This window comes from Rattus norvegicus, chromosome 4 (assembly GCF_036323735.1).
Source record: "Rattus norvegicus strain BN/NHsdMcwi chromosome 4, GRCr8, whole genome shotgun sequence".
Taxonomy (NCBI): Eukaryota; Metazoa; Chordata; class Mammalia; order Rodentia; family Muridae; genus Rattus; species Rattus norvegicus.
In genome coordinates, this window is record NC_086022.1 from 102,612,245 (window position 1) to 102,635,317 (window position 23,073).

The 23,073-nt window shown below is 38.2% G+C and overlaps 1 long non-coding RNA gene and 1 gene segment (V, D, J or C); both read right to left on the reverse strand.

Moving 5' to 3' along the window:
• Positions 1–3,603: 3,603 nt before the first annotated feature.
• Igkcl1 (immunoglobulin kappa constant like 1) lies at positions 3,604–4,188 on the reverse strand. The gene is made up of 2 exons (XR_005503633.2): positions 4,052–4,188; positions 3,604–3,926 (listed from the first exon to the last, which is right to left on the reverse strand). It is a non-coding gene; the product is annotated as an immunoglobulin kappa constant like 1 (long non-coding RNA).
• A 17,912-nt stretch (positions 4,189–22,100) lies between these two features.
• LOC102555397 (Ig kappa chain V-V region L7-like) lies at positions 22,101–22,721 on the reverse strand. The segment is given in 2 exon segments: positions 22,101–22,405; positions 22,612–22,721. Coding segments are annotated over 2 exon segments (354 nt in total).
• Positions 22,722–23,073: the final 352 nt, after the last annotated feature.

The following is a 23,073-nucleotide window of genomic DNA, read 5'->3' on the forward strand; positions in this document are numbered from 1 at the left end:
GTTTGATTGTGTTATCCTGTATTTCTTTAAAGGATTTATTTGTTTCCTCTTTAAGGACTTTTACCTGTTTACCTGTGTTTTCTTGTATTTCTTTCAGTGAACTATTTATATCCTCCTTAAAGGACTCTATTATCTTCATGAGATAGGGTTTTAGGTCAGCTTCATGATTTTCAGGTGTGTTGTTGTATCCAGAATTTGCTGTAGTGGGAGAACTGGGTTCTAATGAAGTCCTTGTATATTGGCTTCTTTTGCTTATAGTCTGGGGCTTGCCTCTCTACATCTGTTTATCCCAGGTGTTTGCTGGTCTGGTTGACTCCAGAGCCTGCTTCTTTTTTCTGAGTTGCAACAGCTTTCCTGATAGGCTTGTGGCCCTGGCTGTAGCAGACCTAATGTGGGTTCTTCCATCTGGAGGGTACTCAGAGGGACAGAGAAGCTGCTGATTTGTTGCTCTGGCTGCAGCAGATCTCTGGGAGGGCTTCAGACTTTGGGTCTTCAGAGGAACATTTACAGTTTTTTTCTGTGTGAAGCTGTTCTCTAGGGATAGGAGGGGGTGTTCATGGACTGTAGATTCTGTTCTTGTTTACAGCCACACTCCAGGGGGGCTTTCAGTCCTTTAGGTCAGTTTCTCAGCATGCCACAGAACGCCTGGGAGGTCTTCAGACTGTGGTGTAAACTGCCCAGTTGCCCTGTATAATATTGAGGGAAAATTTATAAAGTCCTTGATTCAAAAACATGTCAAAAACAATATTCACTAGGATCAAATAGGCTTCATCCCACAGATGCAAGGTAGTTTCAGTATACAAAAATCCATTAATTTAATCCACCATATAAACAAACTCAAAGAAAAAAAATCACATGATCATAACATTAGGTTTAGAAAAAGCATTTAACAAAATAATACACCTTTTCAAATGTATTGGACTACCAGGAATTCAAGGTCCATACATAAACATAATAAAAGCAATTTACTACAAACCAACAGTCAATATCAAATGAAATGGAGAGATGTTTGGAGCAATCCCACTAAACATGGAGACAATACAAGGACACTCACTCTCCCATATCTATTCAATATCAGAAGAGAGGAACATGATCTGGTATTGGGAGGGAGAAAAGGCCTGAAGGCCTGTGGGCCAACAGAAAGAATGGAAACAGGCAACCCCTGGAGGTAGGAGGTTGATGTGACCCTTCAGAAAGTACCAAAGACATGAAAGATGAGAGAATCTGAGGACTCAAACTTGGAGGTGGGGCTAGAAAAAATTTCTACAGTGGGGAGAAGGAACTTTTAGAGCCCATCTCTAGCAGAAAGGAAGGGCATCAAATGAAGGATGTGGTTGCTATCCCACAGTCAAAGTTCTGACCCCTAATTGTTCCTCTCTGAAACAAGTACAGAGATGGAAATGAAGGAGAGCATGGGGAAAAAAGGTCCAGCAACAGGCTCAATGTGGAACCCCGCTCAAAAGGAGGCCTGAAAGTCTGACACTATTACTGAGACTATGGAGTGCTCACAAAAGGGACCTATTATGACTGCTCTCCAAAAGACCCCTGAACCTGCAGCTGAAAGAGTCAGATACAGATATTAGCATCCAACTAACAGATAGAAGGTGCTCAACTCTGTGGATGAATTAGGAAAAAGATTGAAGAAGTTGATGGTCACCCTGTAAGAAGACTAGCAGCCTCAATTAACCTTGGTCTCCAAGATCTCTCACACTGGACCACCAACCAGTTAGCATACAACAGCTGATATGAGGCCCCCAACACATATCCAGCAGAGTACTCTTTGGTCTGTGTTCATTCAGAGAAGATGCACCTAACCGTCAAGAGACTGGAGGCCCCAGCAAGTTTAGAGGTTTGTTTGGGTGAGGAATTTGGGAGTGATGGGGAACAGTCAGAGGGTAGACTGGGAGGGGAACAAAATCTAGAGAGTAAAAATATAAATAAATAAAATTTAAAAATAAGTAATAAATATTATGTAAATACATAAGAATATGTAAATAAATAATAAAATATTTAATAAATATAAATAAATGAAAGAAAAGAAGGGAAAATTGTGGATTATGTAAACAGTAGAGGAGTAGCTTCACCTCAAAAACACAACCTAGGGGTTGGGGATTTAGCTCAGTGGTAGAGCGCTTGCCTAGGAAGAGCAAGGCCCTGGGTTCGGTCCCCAGCTCTGAAAAAAAGAACCAAAAAAAAAAAAAAAAAAAAAACTCAACCTGTCCCAGCATCTGCAACTCTCATATAACAGAACAGAGATACACTTCTTTATCTACTAAATTAAATATTCACTCTGGAGACTTAGATTTCTGTTGTGTTTTGTATAACTCCAGGTTCAGGCTCAGTGTGTGCTTTCCTTGATACTCTCCCATTTAGGACAGAGTCATCTACCACAGCACAGACTCAGAAGTGCAATGAAGATCACAAGCTATTTTCTCTGTTGACTCTTATATTATTTCCACTACCCCTGCAGTTTTTTGTATGAAGTTAAACTGCAGAAAAAAAAAAAAAAACCTAAGGAGAATTTTTTCTTCATTTCATTGGAAAATGATCAGAGGTTCCCTAAATTGTATCTCTCCTGCTTTTCCATATTCTTGTGACTTAGACCCCTGCCTTGTCATCACCATCCTGGATTGAAAACCTTCCCTCAGCTGTTGTTCTGGCTCCTTATCCAGTCAGAAAGAAACAAATATACTATATTGCACAGTCCTGACTGTATGTTTAATTCACCTGCGGATTTTTGAAAAATTTTACTATTCTCTACAGTTGTTGACTCATACCAATTCTTACATCAGGAAACATTTTCCAAAACTATACTATGCATAAATTTGTTGGAAATAGAGTTAATGAGATCAAACTACCTAAATCTGGTCCAGGTTTAAGAAATCAATTTAAATGTGTTTTTTTCCTTGCCTCTATGCAGTCTGCTTACCTGCCTCAACACTGGCACAAATTCCTTCATTCAAATAAAAGAAGAGTAGCTTAAAAGAATCTTTGAATTGGAGTTATCAAAACCTAAACATCAAGTGAATGTTGGGACTTGAATTCAGATCCCATATAAGAACAGTCAATGTTCATAATCAGTAAACTATTTTCCTAGACTTCTTCCTCATTATATTAATCCTATAAATAGGTAAAATTTTCCTTCCAAAATAACTCAAGGTTTCTCCTTCCCTCCCTTCCCTCCCTGCCTCCTCTCCCTCCTTCCATCCCCTCCTCTCTCTCTCTCTCTCTCTCTCTCTCTCTCTCTCTGTGTGCGTGTGTGTGTGTGTGTGTGCGCTCACATGCCTGTGTGCATCTTGCGTGTGTACAACATTGCTAAATGAAGCCACTATTGTGAATATTCTGCTACATATAAACTGGTATTTTTAGTGTTTTTATTTTCCTTTTTTAATTAGTAATGTAAACCATTATATTCTTTTCATAATATACAAGGGGAAAAACAAGGATTTAGGACACAGAACAATTTCTCTGACTCCTGTGTAAAAATATTACATTGACCTTTGTCCCTGGCAAAGAACAACACTCACAGCAGGTGAGCAGCTGGAGACATCATGAGGATCAGTTGGGGCACCCCGTAGTCTCACTTCTGCTTTGCTGCATGGTTTATGTCATGGCGTGAATCACTGTGGGAGGATAATTGTTATATTGTTGACAGAAATAAGTCGCGACATCTTCAGATTGCAGGCTGTTTATTTTTAGAGAATACTGTGTGCCAGATCCACTGCCACTAAACCGTGAAGGGACCCCATTTTGCAAGCTATTTGCATTATAGATCAGGAGCTGAGGAGATTTCCCTGGCTTCTGCTGATACCATGCTAAATCACTGTAAATGTCCTCACTTGCTAGACATTCGATGTTGACAGTTTCTCCCAGAGATGCAGACAGGGAAGCTGGAGACTGTGTCATCCGGATATCACATATGGCATCTAAGAATGGAAAATTGAAAAAAAAATCCACACATGATTAACTCGGTTGCAAGAGGATTTTTACGGTACAGGAAGCAATTTTGAGTACAGGAAGTTGAATAAATTTTCAGGTCTGTTTTCCTTACGTGTAATCCAGAGCAGCAACAAACCCAGGAGATGAGTAGGCACACCCATGTCTGTGTGTGATCTCTATGAGGCTGATTCCAACACGGGGTGTGACCTGATTATGAAGAAGTCCTCATGTCAGTGTTTTGGATATATGCAAATCAGCAAAGGGTAGACACAGTTGCAGGATTCATCAGGTCAGCACACATTATAGACCTGTGGTTCTCTTGTTTCTCCAATTAAGAAACAGTACATGTTTATGTGTAGAGGATGTGTAACTGTTGTAACAACAAACAAGGGACATAGTCTATGGAGTGAAACATTATTTTGATTTATATCATGTTCTATTCAGATTTACCACCTGTTTTCTTCCATGTCCAGGTTTTTCAGATATCGTATTGTTCTAGGTAGTACATAACTGGTTCCGTTGTCCTTTCAAAGTTAGGTGTAGATGTCATTGTGGCCATACAACTTCTTCTGTTTTTTTTTTTCCCTATGTTTGTGAGCCTGAATTTTAGTTAAGCCATTTTTCTCTTCCCTTTCCTTACTACCATTCTCCCCTATACTTTTCCCCGTTCTTTTTCAAATTCATGGACTCTTTATCTATTTTTCCTATGAACATATATTGATATTCTCACACACACAAACACACAGCATGCATGATTGCACATACACATACACACACAAACATACAAACACACACACACACACACACACATACACAGGCACATTCATAAATATATCTTTTAGACGCCACAGAATATACTTCTGTGTATGATTTCAGGACTGATCTTTTCATCCGGGATAATCCATTGGTATGTTCATCCCTGAGGAAGAGCACCACTTCTACTGACAGCTTTATCCTCTTCTCCATAGTGATTTTTTTTGTAGATGTGAAACCTCATGGGCTATGGCCCATTCTGTTTGTCACATTCATTGGTGTCTTCCTTGCTCAACTCAATTTGAGTACTGATATTGTCAACACTTTATAGGTAGTTTCTCTTGTTATTAGGAGACACAACCTCACAGAAAATTCCCTTATCCTCTGGCTAAATCAGTCTTTCCATTTCCTTTCCCTCAATGTTTCCTGGGCTTTGGGTATGGAAACTTTTTGCAGATGTATCCCTTTGGACTGAGCACCACAACTCACATTGGACCTTCTTGTTCACTGTGATCCCAGAAGAGTAAGAGAATAATACTGGAAGGTATGGATTGTAAATAAAGACAGAATCTCACATAAATAACCGATCTATTTTGGCTCACAATCTCACTTTACTTATTTCTGGTAACTCAGCTACACAATAATTCCTTCCATCCAGGCACAATGGCTTGGGCTTTCTCTGCTGTTTACATATGAGCAACTTTTCTAGATTCATCTGGTATTATACCTATATCCAATGTTCTTGTGAGTCTTCAGATCATGTCACCTGTCTTCTTCCCCATTTTAAAACAAGTTATTTTATTCTATGTGCATCTGTATACTCTCAATAGTAATTATTCATGTCCTTAAATGTACAGTGGATCCAAAACTTTCATATGTTATGGGAACCATATATGTTCAAAATATTAAAAGGACATGTATGTCCTTTTAAGTTTTGGACAGAAATATTCAAGTTATGTGATGAAAAAAGCATATAAAGAAGAAAAAGTAGAAGGTATATAAGGGAAGTTACGGCTGTGTCCTGACTTAGTGTCAGTTTCCATCAAAGGTTGAATAGAAATAGTTTTACATGTGCAGAGAAGCATTCTATTGGAAATAGAAATTTTACTGGGTGAAATCACCCATTCATGGCCTGAAGATGATGGACAGAAGAGAGCTGTCCAAAAGAAGAGGATGATGGATAGGTTAAAAAATGATTGATTTTTCGGTCCCCAGCTCCGAAAAAAAGAACCAAAAAAAAAAAATGATTGATTTAAAAAATTCATGACGAGGGTGACTCTGAATTATGCAGCCATAGAGTTTCCATTCAGTGATATATCAGAGATTTATTTATGCGCAATAGACATACCAAGTTTTCATATAGCAGTAATAATATCTATTAATATGAACATAATTTGTGTAGTGACACCATATATACATGCTTTGATTAAACAATAAAAACATGCCAATAAACATAGTTCGTCAAAATGCTAATTTATTTTACAGTTTCATCAAAGTGTGGCACAGACCCTTACACACAGGGAAATTATATGGCCTGATTTTTTTCTCTACAGAACGGCAGGATTAAATTCATTGCTGCCTAGATCCAAGGTCAGGTGTGCTGCTGGCTGAATACGATGTCTCTTTGGGCTATATAAGTTCCACATGTGAGTAACTCAACAGAGAAGACTATCTCCTTTTTTACTACCTGAAATGTTTGATTTCACTTGCAACACTTTGAGGTGTTTTACCTCAGTGTAGCTTGAGTATTATTAAGACCTCAAAGCCCTGCTTCCACAGTAAAATGCTTACTATAACATGGACACACCCACTCCAAAAAGACACTACTCCCTTTTATTCATTTATTTACTCATTTACATATTTACTTACTTATTTATTTATTTATTTATTTACTTTACAGTACAGTATACTGTGTTGCTTGTCAAACACAAAATATTAATGAGGTGGAGTCATTTGAAGGAACAGAAGAGATTCTCTTTCTCCCTTTTAAATTTTTTTCCTGTTTTCACTTATTATTAGAGTCAGAATATCTTCCAAGAATACAAATTGATCATCTCAGCATTATATAGGTCTGAATACACACTGAGGAACAAGGTGTGCAATGGACTAGAAGGATGGCCTAGTGGTTAAGGTCATTGGTTATTCTTCCAGAGGCCCTGGGTTTGATTTCATATTTTAAGTTCAAAACCATCCATATCTCTAGCTTCAGAGAATATGAACACATCTTTTAGCCATTCCAGGAATGCCCACTGTACACATACATACATATTGACAATTATGTATACTCATAAAATAAAAATCAATGACCCTTTGAAAAAAAATTAACAGTCTAAAATGCTATGCTCTTTGAGACCCAAGAGAAACTATTTGTCTTCTATCTTCTCAAATCAAAGATACTTCTTTTCCCTTTACATGGGCTCCTCTTTCATAAACCCAATCACATTTCTCCACTCCTAGGCTGCCTTTGGATCAAGATGTAGAACTACCTCTTCCTCCAGCACTATGTCTTCCTGCCTGTTGCCAAGATTGCCATAAAGATGATAATGGTCTGAAACTCTAAAACTATAAGCCAGGGCTAATGAATTGTTTGCCTTGATAAGAGTTTCCTTGATCATGGTGTCTCTTCACAGCAATGAAAATCCTAAGACAGAAGTGGATTGATAGAGATAACTGATGGTGATAATGAAAGCAGTTAATACATTTATTTAAACACCTCCCAATATTTTCAGTACTACAGAGATATGTTGGTTTTTATTTCATTAATAATGCAAATTATCTCTTTACTAAAATCATAACTGATTTCCTGAATTGTATGGAACTAATGGCATTGATTGTAGAGGGCCGCAATAACATTCGCCACCACTAGATGGCGCTGTCTTCCACTGCGCCCCGTGGTAGGTCAGGATAGACTCCGCCATTGCAAGATGGCGCCAACCTTTGCAGCGCCAGCAGCCCCCCCTTTCTGGAAGTTAACTGTGCGCATGTGCAAGAGTGCCTTCGTGCCAGGTCTTTGCCCACTCAGGGGCGTGCCTTATGAGATCATGGGTAACAACCAATCAGGTGTGGGTGCGCCGCACGAGGGTTTTATAAGCGCCCCATGTTGGCGCGGCGTGGCTTTTTCCTCTTCTAAGATTAATAAAGTGGTCACAGTAAGGATTTCTAATGTCCGCGTGTTCCTGCCGGCGGGAGGTCACGCGCAGGACATTTGGTGCCGAGAAACCTGGGACACAGAAAGCTACAACATCTCCGGTGCCAAGAGGAAGCCTCCGTTTCACGGAAGAAATCCAGAAGCTGTGGAATGCAGGTAAAAAAAAAACTCTGAGAGACAATGTTTAGCCCTGATCTACTCCAGCTCAGTCCCCTGCCTGACGCGGCAGGTGCCGCTATGGTTGCTCTGGCAACCCTCGAGTTGTTTCTATTGACCTTTGAGTTTCTAGCTACCGCCAAACGGTGTCAGAGGTCGCGTGGGAACTGCCCAGCTGTAACAGCAAAGCGGAGAGTGTTGGGGGAAGGGCGAAAAGCATCAGAAACAGAGGATAGTGAAAAGTTGCAATGAACTGATCGATCTCAAGCACCAGACCCTTCCAATTTGGAAGTGAAAGATTGGGGAAAAAACGCCCCGGGTAAGAAGGGAGGAGGTAAAAGGAACACAGTATTTTGGGAGAAAAACTTTGTCTTAGTGCTTATGAAAGGTGTAATTAAGCTCCCGCACCGGCTCTGGGGACGCCGCGGCGTCCGGGCGCTGACGCGACAGCTTTACAGAGTCATACTGATTAGATTTGATAGAGGCAGACCGCCTGAAAATTTATTCAGGAGAATCAAACAAAAGGACATCTCAGTGCCCGTGCACAGCCTGATAGAGTTAATGTAATTGGGTTGTGAGTAAAAATACTCAGGGCTGTGTTTCACTTCCATACCATTGGCGAATGTCGGTTGTACTGCTCAGATAATATCTCTCAGTATCTTACAGAATTGGGTTTCAACACGTTGGTGGACTAGTCCAGGAATTGAGGCAATCCATCGACCATATCAGCTCCACTCGAGTGGATAGTCACCGTGAACACCATCTGGCCTTTCCCCTCTTTGTCTATTGTTTGTCTCTGGTGCACCAGGATGTCCCCATGTCTGTCAGTGTATGTCTGTGGTTTTTGTTTCTCGTTGTTTAAATGTTTTATGTTTCATGTTCAAAAGAAAAAAATGGTAAAAACTTTATCTGCTGGTCATGCACACCTTGATTTGGTTTTAACTCGTTTCAAAAAGGAACAAATGAATAAAAAACAGTTTCAATCAGGTTTTTAGAGCCCTGTGCCTAAAGCCAGGTGACTGGATTAGCTGGAGAAGCTGACCAGAAGCTAAGCGTCTACACGAGCTGATCTTAAAAGCGCCAACAGCTTCTTCATACAAGAGTTGATAGCTGTTTCTCTTAAAAAAATCCCTGACTTATTACTTGACTCAACGGGTGACAAGGTGCTTCTCTTAAAATCATAGGTAAAAAGGTAAAAATGGTGTTTGGTCTAAATATTAAAGATAGGTGTAGCCACTTCAATTTTGTTTCTCATTGGTTTTAAATGTATAAATATGCTCTACTTGCCTTGGTTATGGACTATTGGCTTTCAAGTTATTAGATATGGTTAAAAAGGTATAATATTGGTAACAGAAAGTTAACATAAAGCTGGTAATCTGGATGGAGTCATTCTAGACAACATGTGACATGAGCCAACCTAGGGAAACAGGTCTAAATTGAGGTAATGTTTTTATGGAACTCTTATCCTAAAAACCAGGCTTCTAAAAGAATTTAGGACATTGTCCCTTGTTGAGGTATTGGAGACCACACCATTGTGCGTCCAAATGTAAGAATTGACAGTCAAACTTTGTAACATAATAGATAGACCTGGGGTGCCTTGGAGACTAGATTGTTTGTTGGAGGTTGAGTTTTGCTTTCCAAAGTTGTGGCTTGCCCTGAAGTTATCTGTATTTTAATGCTAATTTCCACTGCCCGGAGAACAGCTGCCTAGTCACGTACTCAGAACTCAGGTGACCTCGTGGCTGTGTTCTGGTGTTACAAAGAGAACTTAAAGATTGTGATTTAGGATTGCCAGTGTTACATTGACTAACTCAAACTTATTTTTAATTAAGGAAAAATCAAACAGGTAGAGATTGTTACAGGATTTATAAGGATTGATGAGGTTTTAGAACTTGTGAGAGCATTACAGCCAGTTTCCTTACTCCAACTGCCATTTCAAGACAGATTTAGAGGATTGATTTTATACAATTTGTTTTCGTCATAACAATTGTGAGTTTTCATTTCGTGAGCTTGCTTATAGTTTTAGAGAGCCCATAAAGTAATATCATTAAGAATGGCTAACAGCCTTATATTATATAATTTTGTTGCTTCTTCAGTGTAAGAAGTTAGAACTTAAATCTTTCAATGTATATGGAAATTTTTTACTACAAACTTTGCTCTCAAAATGAGCTTTAATATTTGGGGAGTAGCTGTTACACTACTCCAGATAAGAATATTTAAAGCTAATTTTAAGCTTCTAAAGATATGTTAATTGGCTAAGTACCTCACCTTACCAGAGGACTTAGGTCTTTGTTATGCACATTGGAGATAAAGCTTCAGCTGTGTTAGTACAGAGTTGTAGACTAGAGTCATGGAAATATTTTAAATAGAAACCTGGTAAAACATATCTTATTCCAAACAACAGTTAATTGGTTACTACTAAATACTGATATTTGGCCTATTACATATACAAATTTTTCAGACAAAATTGATAATTTTACTCTTTACATGCTTTTGTACTTCCTACATATTTGTGCGTACAACCCATAGGAAATGCGCTTAGTACATTTATAGGTGGTTCATCTAATGAAAAGGCTACATATATGATTAGATCACTTGTTTATTCTCTTGAGTTTCTATTGCTTCAACACAGATTAAATTCCATGCTTTAGCCGCTGTTTTTAAAATGTTAAAAAATCAAGCTTTCTATTCATATACTGATAGCCAATGTGTGGCTTGTGGTTTACAATTGATTTCAATTACTTAATGCTTTATTAGAGACAAGTTTTCTACATGAAATCAGTGAGTGATTTCAGTATAAATGTCTGACAACTCACTGTCCCTTCAGTGCTCTGGCTCAGACAACTAAACAAAACCATAGACCCAGCTCTTTAAAAATGGTAATGGAGTTGATAACACACCCTCACAAAAAGAGGAAGACTCCATTTGTTTATTTTCAACTCCCAGCTTCACCCTGCCAGCTCAGGGATTTCTAGTAAGACTGAATCTGGACAATATTTACAAGATTTGACATTTCTAATTAATGCTTATGTTTAGGTAAATAAAGTTTGTGAGGTGCTAGAGAAATGGCTTAGTGGTTAAGAGCACTATATACTGTTCCTTTATAGGACATTTAAGAACTCAAACTGGATTGCCTAGGCTCCTTAACAAGGGAGAACTACCTACCAGACAGATTATAGGCCTTACATAAGAACAATTAGTGAAAAAATCTCATTCTTTATATATCCAATACAATTATGCTGGAGACAATATTTTGGTATACAAGTCAATTTATAAATACAAGTGCTCAGTGTCCTCAACTTAATCCTCGAGGCTTACCTTAATAAATAATATCTTTACTATATCTTAATAAATAAAAAAGGGGAGTTATCCCTGTATGCTAAATAATGCTCCTTTTATTTCAATTTTAAAATTTTGGATGCCAAAGTTTATGGCACCCTACAACTAGGCATACTTCTGCCTAGGTGAAATAGAGAGATCCACTTATTGATGTTCCTGTCCAGATATTTTATATGGGGAAGAGGGAATGTTTGTGTTTTTTCTACAGGATGCTACAAGAGTGTGCCAGCTGCCTGGGTGGTTGCTGAGACTTGCTGATCCTGGTTATTCAGCTCTCCTGGTTCGGGTCCCTGGAGTCATTCCTCTGCCCTGAGAGGAAGATAGAAGATTCCTCTTCATCCTTTGTCATCACAGAGATTTTGCCATTGCTGCAGTCAGTGTTACCGCTGCGTGTGTTCCCGTCCCATTGTGGCCTACGCTCAGACTCTGTACACTGCTGCTTCCTGGAGAAGACTGGACTCCAGCTGTTACCCCTGTCCCTTCATTTCCCTGGTGACTCTTGCTGCCTTAACTGGTAACTGGTGTTGTCATTTTACAGACTGTAGCTTCACAGAAAGCTACCTGTGTAAAGCTACAGTGACTGGAGAACTCTGTCCTGGTTATACAGATCTCAGAAATGGTTCCATTGTCTGCTGGTTGTTCCAGAGAAGAATGACTGATCCTGAACTGTCCTGGAAAAGACCTTGACACTTTCGCTGCTATTGTAGCAGCCATTACTGCTGCAGACATTGTGTCTGCAGTGTCTAGAGTTATCCTCCCCCAATCTATTGTTAGACAAGTACAGTGGGTGAACTTTCTGGAGTAGTTACTAACAATTGGGAATTCTAAATTTTATTATAAGAACAGCTTGACTACGGTCCTTGGTGGTAACAGCTGAGGAGGACCATATGAGGTGCCCACTACTTATTGGGAGTGGCTCTGTTTGATGCAGCCCTATGCTGTGGATCAGTGTTCATACTTGGTTGGTTTACAAACTCAGATCTCAACAGTAACGTGACAAGGCCGTTATCACTCAAGCACTTGTGGCCATTGTACAAAGGGCCTCACCTGGAATTTGGTTATCTTGTTCAGGATTTACTCTGTATCTGAGTTCCCTGCTCCTGCACCCCATGGATCTGTGGGTCCATTGCACTGGGAGGAGAGGGATACTCTCTGTATCTGAGTTCTCTGCTCCTGCACCCCATGGATCTGTGGATCCATTGCACTGGGATTGAGAGAGACTCAGTGTTCCTTTGATCAGCCAGCCCTTGCACATCGCTGAGGTTTCCTCATTGCATGCGATAGGGTGATCATTTCTGCTATAAAATTATATAAATTATAAGGGTGAGATGTAGAGGGCCGCAATAACATTCGCCACCACTAGATGGCGCTGTCTTCCACTGCGCCCCACGTGGTAGGTCAGGATAGACTCCGCCATTGCAAGATGGCGCCAACCTTTGCAGCGCCAGCCGCCCCCCCTTTCTGGAAGTTAACTGTGCGCATGTGCAAGAGTGCCTTCGTGCCAGGTCTTTGCCCACTCAGGGGCGTGCCTTATGAGATCATGGGTAACAACCAATCAGGTGTGGGTGCGCCGCATGAGGGTTTTATAAGCGCCCCATGTTGGCGCGGCGTGGCTTTTTCCTCTTCTAAGATTAATAAAGTGGTCACAGTAAGGATTTCTAATGTCCGCGTGTTCCTGCCGGCGGGAGGTCGCGCGCGGGACAATTGATGAATAGAAAATAGAAACTGAATGAGAAGCACTATTTGTTAAATATTAGATTACTGGGGGCCAGCCTCAACAAGGTTAGGTGATGAAGTTGGACCCAGCATTGGGGAAAGTTTCTCTTACTGTTTTTGGGAACAGAAGCAGTTATTTCTCTTTTGCTCCCCTGAGGTCAAAAGCTGAGGGATTCTGGCAATTTAACTCCTGGAGATAGTTACTGCGAGGAATTTTTAAAAAAAAAAAAGTAACTATTTACGGGCACTAGAGAAAAGTTCCTGAACAAAACACCAATGGCTTATGCTCTAAGATCTAGAATCGACAAATGGGATCTCATAAAACTAAAAAGCTTCTGTAAGGCAAAGGACACTGTTGTTAGGACAAAACGGCAACCAACAAATTGGGAAAAGATCTTTACCAATCCTCCAACTGATAGAGGGTTTATATCCAAAATATACAAAGAATTCAAGAAGTTAGACTGCAGGGACACAAATAACACTATTAAAAAATGGGGTTCAGAGGTAAACAAAGAATTCACAGCCAAGGAATGCCGAATCAGAGAAACAGAATAAAAGAATCTGGCACAGAGACACAAAGCACTAGATAAAGCAGAAAAGTGGTATATCAAATTTTTATGAAAGCTTTCAGCTTTTTATAAATTTTTAGACAAAAAGTATTCTGGGTAAAAAATACTTCATAGATAAGATGTTACATAAAAGGGGAATTACTTAAAAATGTTGATAGCAAGTTCTAAGTAGTGTGTTATTCTATAACCTCATTATAAGTTCAGGCTACAGTTTCTTACAGATCTGTTGTATCATACTTCCCTTCCACAGCTTCATCCTGGGACCCAACTTAGAATGAACGCTTTTTTCTTTTTTCAAAAATCTGTACGAAACATATTTCTCATCTTAATGCAATTTTGGAATGCTCATGGCACACCTAATTATACAACCTATACTTACTATTCAATGAGGAGGATTCATATTTTCCTCTTGATTCTAAGTTTAGTTACAATTTTCTAGTAAAACAACTAAAATCATCTCCTTAAATTTTCTTTCTAAAATTATTTTAGTCAAATCAGGAATTCTACAGAGTCATTAATTCACCTAAACAGCATTACTTCATGAAGTTTATCTTCATGATGATCTGCAATAAACTATCTCAATAGCAAGGGCTATAACCCAGGAAGTAATCACACCAGGCTACAGGCAGTGAGAGTCTCACAGTATCCCCTCACACCAAGCCACATGGATGAGGAGTATGCAGTCACAAACATGAGAAAGCACATCAGTCTCAAGAAGCAAATCTAACACAAAGTTTTGGGGGCTTTAAGAGGCTCTCCTGGGAGGAAGTCTTTGTGGCCATGCCTCACAAGAGTGCAACCATCACAGCTGAGCAAGAAGGGAAGTCTACAATCTCACTCGCTCAATGAAGTGCTTTCTGAACGAGGACAACCACTAGACATTTTGCATTAAAATTACATTGAGTGTGTCACACTTCAGTGATTGGTCACAATAATAACTGGCTTCAGATTCATAATAATACACATAATCCAATCATTATTTTCTTGAAGACCTATTTCTTGTCTATGCAATTATTATTTATTCTTCTAAGCGCATTCTGCCCTTTCACCCTATCACTTTCTCCTCCCATTCTTCCTTTCTTTCTGCCTGCTGGCCTTCCTCTTGTACTTCCTGAAAATTCTAAGCAATTGCCCAATAATGGATTCCCATCACCATGCTGTAGATGCACAGCGACTCTATATACATTGAATGTATTTACACTGGTGTTGATTGAGACCATGACCAAGAACCTAGGGGATGATGTCAGAGTAAAAAGCTGAAGGGTCAAATACACAGACTCCAGGAGTAAAGTAAGTGGCAAAAGGAGATTCTTATTGCAGGAAGTGGGCAACCCTTTATGCTCTCCACCAAAGCTCCACTGGTACATAACCATGTAGTTCAAACCATCTGTTTGATTGTTTTGATCATGCACTCGGTCATATTTTATGTCCAGGTGTCAGGCTGGTTATAGGGTGTAGCAGGCACAGAAGTTACTGTTGCATACAAATGGACCACTGAAAGCAGCAAATCACAGTTTGCTGACCCATTCCCCCTACATACTGGTGTACATATAAGCATGAATACTTAATTTTGAGGTGATTTTAGGGGTTGGGGATTTAGCTCAGTGGTAGAGCGCTTGCCTAGCAAGCGCAAGGCCCTGGGTTCGGTACCCAGCTCAAAAAAAAAAAAAAAAAGAGGTGATTTTGAATCACATGAAATATTTTTATTTTTTCAAATATTATGGTCCCTGTGTTCTAAATATTTAAGAATCTATAGAATCTATTCTAGTGCCATAGAAATGTATGATAGATCAGTGCTATGGATTCCCCTCATACTGTAAATGGAACTCAGGGTTTCTTGCTTAAAATAGCTGAGACATATGTCAAACCGAGACTAGGCTGTGTGAAACTTAAATGATACAATAAATAATTCATGAAAAAACAAAAATATTATTCAGCATTTTTTCATGCTCGGGAAATTGGAATCATTTACTCAGTATATTTATCACTGAAAATTAAAATTAATATTTTATTATATTCTGCATACTTATTCATATTTATGAAAGTAGTTTCAAAATTTTAAAGTCACTAGATTGTAGGTGGAGAGGAAACTCAATGCTTATAAATGACTTGCCATGGTGATTTTGAAGACCAGAATTTGGATTCCTAACAGTCATATCAATGTTTTGTGGGCTGGCACACCTGTAATTCCAGCATCAAAAAAGCTAAGATATAACATTCAGCCAAATTTGGCTACAAAGACACATGATACTTACTTGTGTCTTTAATTGAGATACTTGCTGCAAAGAAGAATGGATAAGAATGATGAAGGACAGCTCCTAATATCAACTTTGGGCCTACAAATACACAGGTACATAATGCAAAACAATCATGCAGATAGACACAAATACCAAACATACATACAATACTAAAAACAATAAATTTTCCTGTTTAATATGTGATTTCTTTGGCATACATAAGAGTTAAATTCACTATCTATACTTTCTTAGGGACTCCTGTCTTTGCCCCATTTGCATTTTAAGGGGAATTTCCTTTTTAATGTACACTCCCCCTTTAGTTGCCTTTACCTTTAAAATGTTTACAATATCTTTGACGATCTCGTTTATTTATATAATTAATTCTGATTATTCCCTTCCCCAATCTTCTCCCATGTCTATACTCTTGCACTCTTCCATCCAAGTCCTGTCCCCAGAATTGGGACTTTTTTATTTGTTTTATACCCTATCGAGTTTATCTAAAGCCAGGTGTTGGACCAGTGATTCTCAAAGTTCCTAATGGTGTAACACTTTAATATAGGTTCTCATGTTCTGGTGACTCTCAAGTACCAAATTACTTAAAACCACTATTTCATAACTGTAATTTTGCTATTCATATGAATTATAGTACACATGTCTGATATTTCTAATGATCGTTAATAATCTCTGTGAAAGGGTCATTTGACACTCAAAATGATCTCAACACACAAGTTGAGAGTCTGTGTGATGGGCCATTGAATTTGAACTACCATTTGGAGCCTGTTAGGGTTATGAGTAAGTACATAGTTGAAAAGATTAGCTTCCCTGCTCCAATTCTATCAGTAGCAAGTTGCTCAGCAGTGGGTAGGTAAATACATTTTGGAGAACTTATTTTCAGTGTCTAAAACTGAAAGTTTCACATGCTCAAAAATGTAAAACATTTTAAAGTATTCTACAGATACAGTTACTCAGACTCTTGGTACCATCTATAGAAATATAGTATAATGAAAAATTTCTAACTTCAGAAAGATGATGACAAACTTTCATGATTTTGTACATTCAGAATAAAAAATTTTGGTTTAAAACCTCTTCTTTATGAACTATATACACTCTGATATTTTGTTATAGAACCAGGAAAGATCAGTGTCAAGTGAGTACATGGACAGAAAATGATTTGATGTTTTCTCAAAAGATGGTTGATCAGATATATATCTCTGCATTTCAAAAGTAATTATACTCTTATATCAAAAATTTATACTGCGCACATTCCCAAATTGAGATGTACTGGTACTTATCATACAGCATTTCTTTGGGCATCATACTTTAGATGATATTAGGATAAAAGCTCTGACTTAGTCTTGTGAGGCTCAATTTCCTCAGTATTGATATATATATATATTCTTTCTGTAGCCAAGAGACTTCCCTTGAGTAGAGTTCAAGGACATGGAGTATTTGGTAATCCCTGACTGATTTTGGTTTAGGTCAATTGCTGCTAATTTTCTACACATGGCCTGAAAACCAGCATCTGTCTAAATTGAAAAATGTCATTTGCTATGTGAGACCAAGAGGGTGTCAAAGAAGACCATATATCCTAGAAGTATAAAAAATTTGGTATCTGCAAGCTACTGTAAATTTTTCAAATGAGTGTCATAGGTCAACATAGTGGGAACATGGGCCTCTGAACAATGTCCTAAACCATTTGTTTCAATTATGACTCACAGACATTTTATAGTTCACCGTATCTCACCTTCTGATAGGTGTCTGATGCCTATTACTTCTGTAGTATAGTATCTAAAATAGTTGTGTTAACATGGAGAGGTGGGAATGTAATTCACACAGAGAGTACAGGAATTGATAACAATAAAGGTGACTGAATAATTTTCTTTCAACTTGACACAAGCTACAGTCATCAGAGAGGAGGGAATGTCAATAAAGAAAGTGCATCCATAAGACAAGGCTTATAGGCAAACCTAGGGGAGCTTTAAATTAGTTATGGATGGGAGAGAGACTACCCCATTATGGACTGTTGTTCATGGAATTTTATAAGAAAGGAGGCTGAGCAAGAGTCCACAGCTTTTGCTTATGCCTTCAGGGCTATTTACTGTCCTTATTTCTTTTAATGATGCACTATAATTCAGAAGTATAAGACAAATTAATCGTTTCCGCCAAAACATACTTTTAGAACAGGTGTTTCATTTTACCACTAGTAACAATTCTGCAATAATAAAATAATTATTATTCTCTAATAAAAGATAATACTGTTTGATCTATTTATGAAGCATATAGAGATATTTGAAAACAAATTAAGGCGCTCTTCACATAGTTGAGAAAATTCACAGCTACATCTTTTTCTCAGGACAATGGTTGTGGGACCATGAAAGATACCCTGGGTCCTGGTTGAGCTAGAAACCCCAATGACCCTAAGGAATTGTAGGTATCTTGCCTGACTCCTGGGAAACCAGGCCCTGTCACTAACCCCAGACCTCCATAGATTTTGGCAATCAATCAGGTAAGGGCAATGCCCCACGCCCCTCCACAGGTAGAGGATGTGACCAGAGGTCACAAAGGCTCAAGACCAATCTCCATTATAATGAGGTACTTAAAGGCCTGGAGACTTAGCCAAATGAAATTTCCTTCCTAGACACTCCTCCCTGGAAAAAGGTATTTAATCTCAGGCCCACCCTGAGAAGTGGTGTACAGTTTTACTCATCTATTTCCCACCATGACAATAAATTTCTTAAAAACCATGAACTGTCTCTTTTCAACTGGATACACCCTGGAGAGCCATATACAAGGCCTTTGCCTACAGAGATGCCATCTATTCTCACATAGATTACTCTACCCTTCTAGCCATGGCTGCCACCACCACCACTGAGCCTTCAGCCTGCAGCTGTCAAGCCAAAGACTTTCCCACAGGACCACCCAGAGACCCTCCTCATCTCCTACCCACATTTCTCCCTTGATCACCACCAGATAGATCAAGTTTGAAGGTCCCCAGTCTGTTCTCGGCTCTGAGAACCAGCCTTGATGCCCAGAACCAGCCCCTGCTTTGTCCTATGGCCCAGACTTTGTTTTCTCCCAGGGCTGCTCTATGGCCCAACAACTGCCCAGCAAAATCATGGAGTAAGCATGGTCAAACTTTCCACAACCTGCCTCCCAGAGCCCTGTGGCAGAACAGATGTGGAACGCACCACAACACAACAAATGGTAAAGATCTTGGAGACCTGCAGTTGAGTGTCAATTCTCTTCAAAGTTTGTGACTATGCTCTAGTTTAAGGTGCCTATGGTTTGGAATCACATTCTTATTCTCACCGGAGGGGTACACCAGAAAGCACAAGAGTGGAGATAGAGATCCCATTCTGTGGGCTGACCACTGAGTACTCCAGCTGATCTCTCTCTTGTCTTGTCTTAGCTCTTGCGGCTAAGAGATGGGAACTTTCTGACTGATAAGTATTCAAATAAGATTCAGTTATACATAAAATAATAGTCTTTAATCAGAGATATTTCATTTCCATTCTTCAGCACCAGCTGCATAATTTGAGGACATGAGACACATTTGAAGTACTAGCTACAATAAATGACATCACAGCACATTGCAGGACATGTACCTAATCAAAAAGTTACCAGACTGCTGCTAATCTACCACTTCTACAATAGTTAATTACATTTAAGAGGATCAATTAAATTTACTCATGTCTGTGTTGGGAAACAGGGCATTGTGATATAAAGATACAGTAAAGAAATATTTATAGAAAAGAAATATGATAGTAAAGAAATAATTCCTCTGTTTATACTTTGGATTTTTATTTATTTTTTAAATATGTATATTTAAAAAATTTTCAGACAATGTATTTTGGTCACAGTATCTCTTCCCCAATGTATCTCATATCCTCCATGTCTTCCCAGATACCAAGTCCATGCCCTTCCTTTATTCTCTCTTTTGAAAGAAAAACAAAAAATCCTGCGAACAACAACAACAGCACACCCAAAAGAATAAAATTAAAAACAAAATAGCAACAATAAGAAATTTCTTCAAGAATAAGAACAACCAAAAAAAAGGAGTTTATAAAAACAAAAACAAAATGTCATTAGAAATATGTCAACATAACAACAAACCAATAAAACTCCCAAATTTAAACACAAGCAAAAAACTTGTGATATAACAAATTTTTAAGCAAAACAATACAAGGCCAAAAGCATACAAAAATACCACTGAGTTAATTTCTGCTTGGCATCTATGGGAATGGTCCTATTCTTTTTATTTTATTTTATTTTTCTTTTCCCATCTTTATTAAATTGGGTACTTCGTATTTACATAAACAGTAACACTCCATTAGAGAAAAATAATTTTCCTTTACATGCAGGTGTTCTTTGCAGATAGTTTCTTGTTTAGGGATAGAAATTTCTGTCCACTTCCCCTTTCTTTGTTGCTTTACTCTTATACAAGTCAGGATGTCAGAATAACCAAGAACAGCAAATCAAATGATACCTCACAGTGATGAGGATGAGGGAAAAGGAAAAATAGCTGGTGGAAGTACAAACTCTTACAGCACTATGGAAATCTGTGGGGAGGTTGGTCAGAAGACTCGGAATAGGATCTACCTGAAGATGCAACTATATTACTTTCAGGTTTATACCCAAAGGACTCTGCAACCTATGAAGAGCCACTTGATCATCCAGGTCACTGTTGCTCTATTCATAATATCTAGAAATGAGAAAGGGTCTAGGTGGACAGAGTGTAGAAATGAAATGCATTATATTTACAAAATGGAATATTATTCATTTTTTATGTTGGATATTTGAGGTCAGAAGATTTAACCAATAATTTTCTGGTTACTTTGGTTGTTTTTAATTTCAAGATATGAATCAAAATTAGGAAGAGCATTTAGGTGCTAGATTATCTCTTTTTAAGTTTACACCGTGAAGGATTAGAAGAATAAATATAAAAATATGTAAAATCAATGAGTTTAATAATCAGACTCAAACACAAAACCATACATCTTAAACTATATGCTTAAATACCAGATAAAATGTATAAGTAAGATATTCATCCTCTTCAAATATAAACATATAGTAAAGTTTTGTGAAAGATAAGTTAAAAAGAATCTATATTTTCATAACTAGAAGGTATTCACAATCCCTAGAATATAAGCAATTGTGATATGAAATTGCTAGAATAAATAAGGTCACAAGATATTGTAGGGCATGTACATTTTAAATTCTTACTCACTTTTTTTAGAATTATCTTTTTGCTGATAAACCCTACCCTATAGTATACATTCCTGGACAAAGGCCCTCTTACTTAAGGCTTGAAGATTCTTTTCTGCTAAGGTTTTGGTCTCTTTTAAATCATCAAGAAATGTGTCAGATTTCTTTGCATCCATAGCAAAAATTATCACCATGGTTATTTTCCATTTCAAAGTTTGACCTGTCAATTACAAACATTTCACTGATGTTTTTCAGAGGAATGGTAAAATTACAACTTCATCAATTTCCATAAAATTTTGTGGTGGCAAAAGTGAATCAAAATGATAATATATCCTCCATTATTCCATTGTTTGTAAAAATAACTTAATTTTCTACCCATTTAACTTACACTGAAGCAAAATATGTCCACAGATTTATGAATCTTCAGTTGACAAACATAGTTCTATTGTTTTAAACTCTTTCATTTTCTGTCTGTTAAGTAGTAACTGTAAACCTTTTTTTCCAGAAAAATCGCATTTTTACTAAACTCAATTGGACAACTTATATAAATAAATACATATAAAATACTTTATATTGAAGAGTAGTTCACTTCTCTTCAATATATGCAGAGGGAACATTGCACCAAAGACATGACTTTTTGATCCTGAGCTCTCTAGTCTTTGTGGGGACAGGAGTAAAGTATATGACATGGTTTCACACAATGTTTCATCTGAATTTCCAACAATTATAAGGGTATGGAATAATCAATCATTCCTTCTGTTCATCACTGAGATTTTTCTCAGGTCGCAATACACTGTAAGAAATCTGTCTGACTAGACAAAGACAATTATAGTCTATGTGGTCTAGTGGTAAAATAGAGTGAAGATATTTCACAGACAAGTGGGACTTTAGGGCTTCCTCATTCCACATATTTCTGTAAACATCACACATCGCTGCATCTGTGAAGCATTCTGAAGAAGGCTCAGACACCAGCAGAAACAGCTAAAGTAGCCCAGTCTCATACTTCTGCTTTCCTGGTGATTTTTGCTATGGTCTGCATCACTGTGATAGGCTGCTGTAACTCTGTTGACAGTAATAAATTGAAAAATCTTCAGATTCTACTCTGTTGATACTGAGAGTGAAATCTGTCCCGGATCCGCTGCCACTGAACCTGGAGGGGATTCCAGAGATGGACTGGGAAGCATATTTGATGAGAAGCCTTGGAGACTCATTTGATTTTTGCTGATACCAGTGTATGCTTGTGCTAATACTCTGACTGGCCCTGCAGGAGAGACTGACACTCTCTCCTGGAGTCACAGACAGGGTGGCTGGAGACTGAGTCAACACAATGTTCCCTCTTGAGGCTGGAAATATAGAAGACATATTAGTATAACACAACTTTGAATATGAAAGTCACTTCTAAACTACTTAGAAAAATAAAGGACTCTTATTGTATCAACTTTTTTAAACAAAAAGTAAAATCTTATGTGATGCTGGCTTCCAAATAAACCAAGACATTTTTGTATTTAAATGAGATCTCTACTTTTCTGCTATGTCCAAACAGTCATACCTGAAATCCAGAAAAGCAAAAGTACAAAGAACTGAGGTATGACCACCATCGTTGAGCTTTCCCTGAGTTTATGTGGATTATGACACAGCCGTGAGAAAGCTTCTTATAATACTCCAAGAGGCAGGGACACTACAAGGAAGAAATACTTATGCAAATCATACTGACTTCATATTACTTATAAAAAAGACGTGGTTAACAGAACAAGCTCCTAGTGACTTCTTAGATTATTTGTCCTTTTGCTGATTACCATAGCAGATGTTGAAATTTAAAGGAAACTTGGCTCCTATTTACATGGTTACATAATTAGTACAATCTGCAGGAATCACTAAGATATATTCAGTAGTTTGAAAGGAAGAGCACCACAAAACCATGGTCTTAATCCATGGTTTGGAATTTTTCTTACAATATGGACTGAAGCATCTTAAACTGTCTGAGTATTCCATGAATCATAACAACAAATGA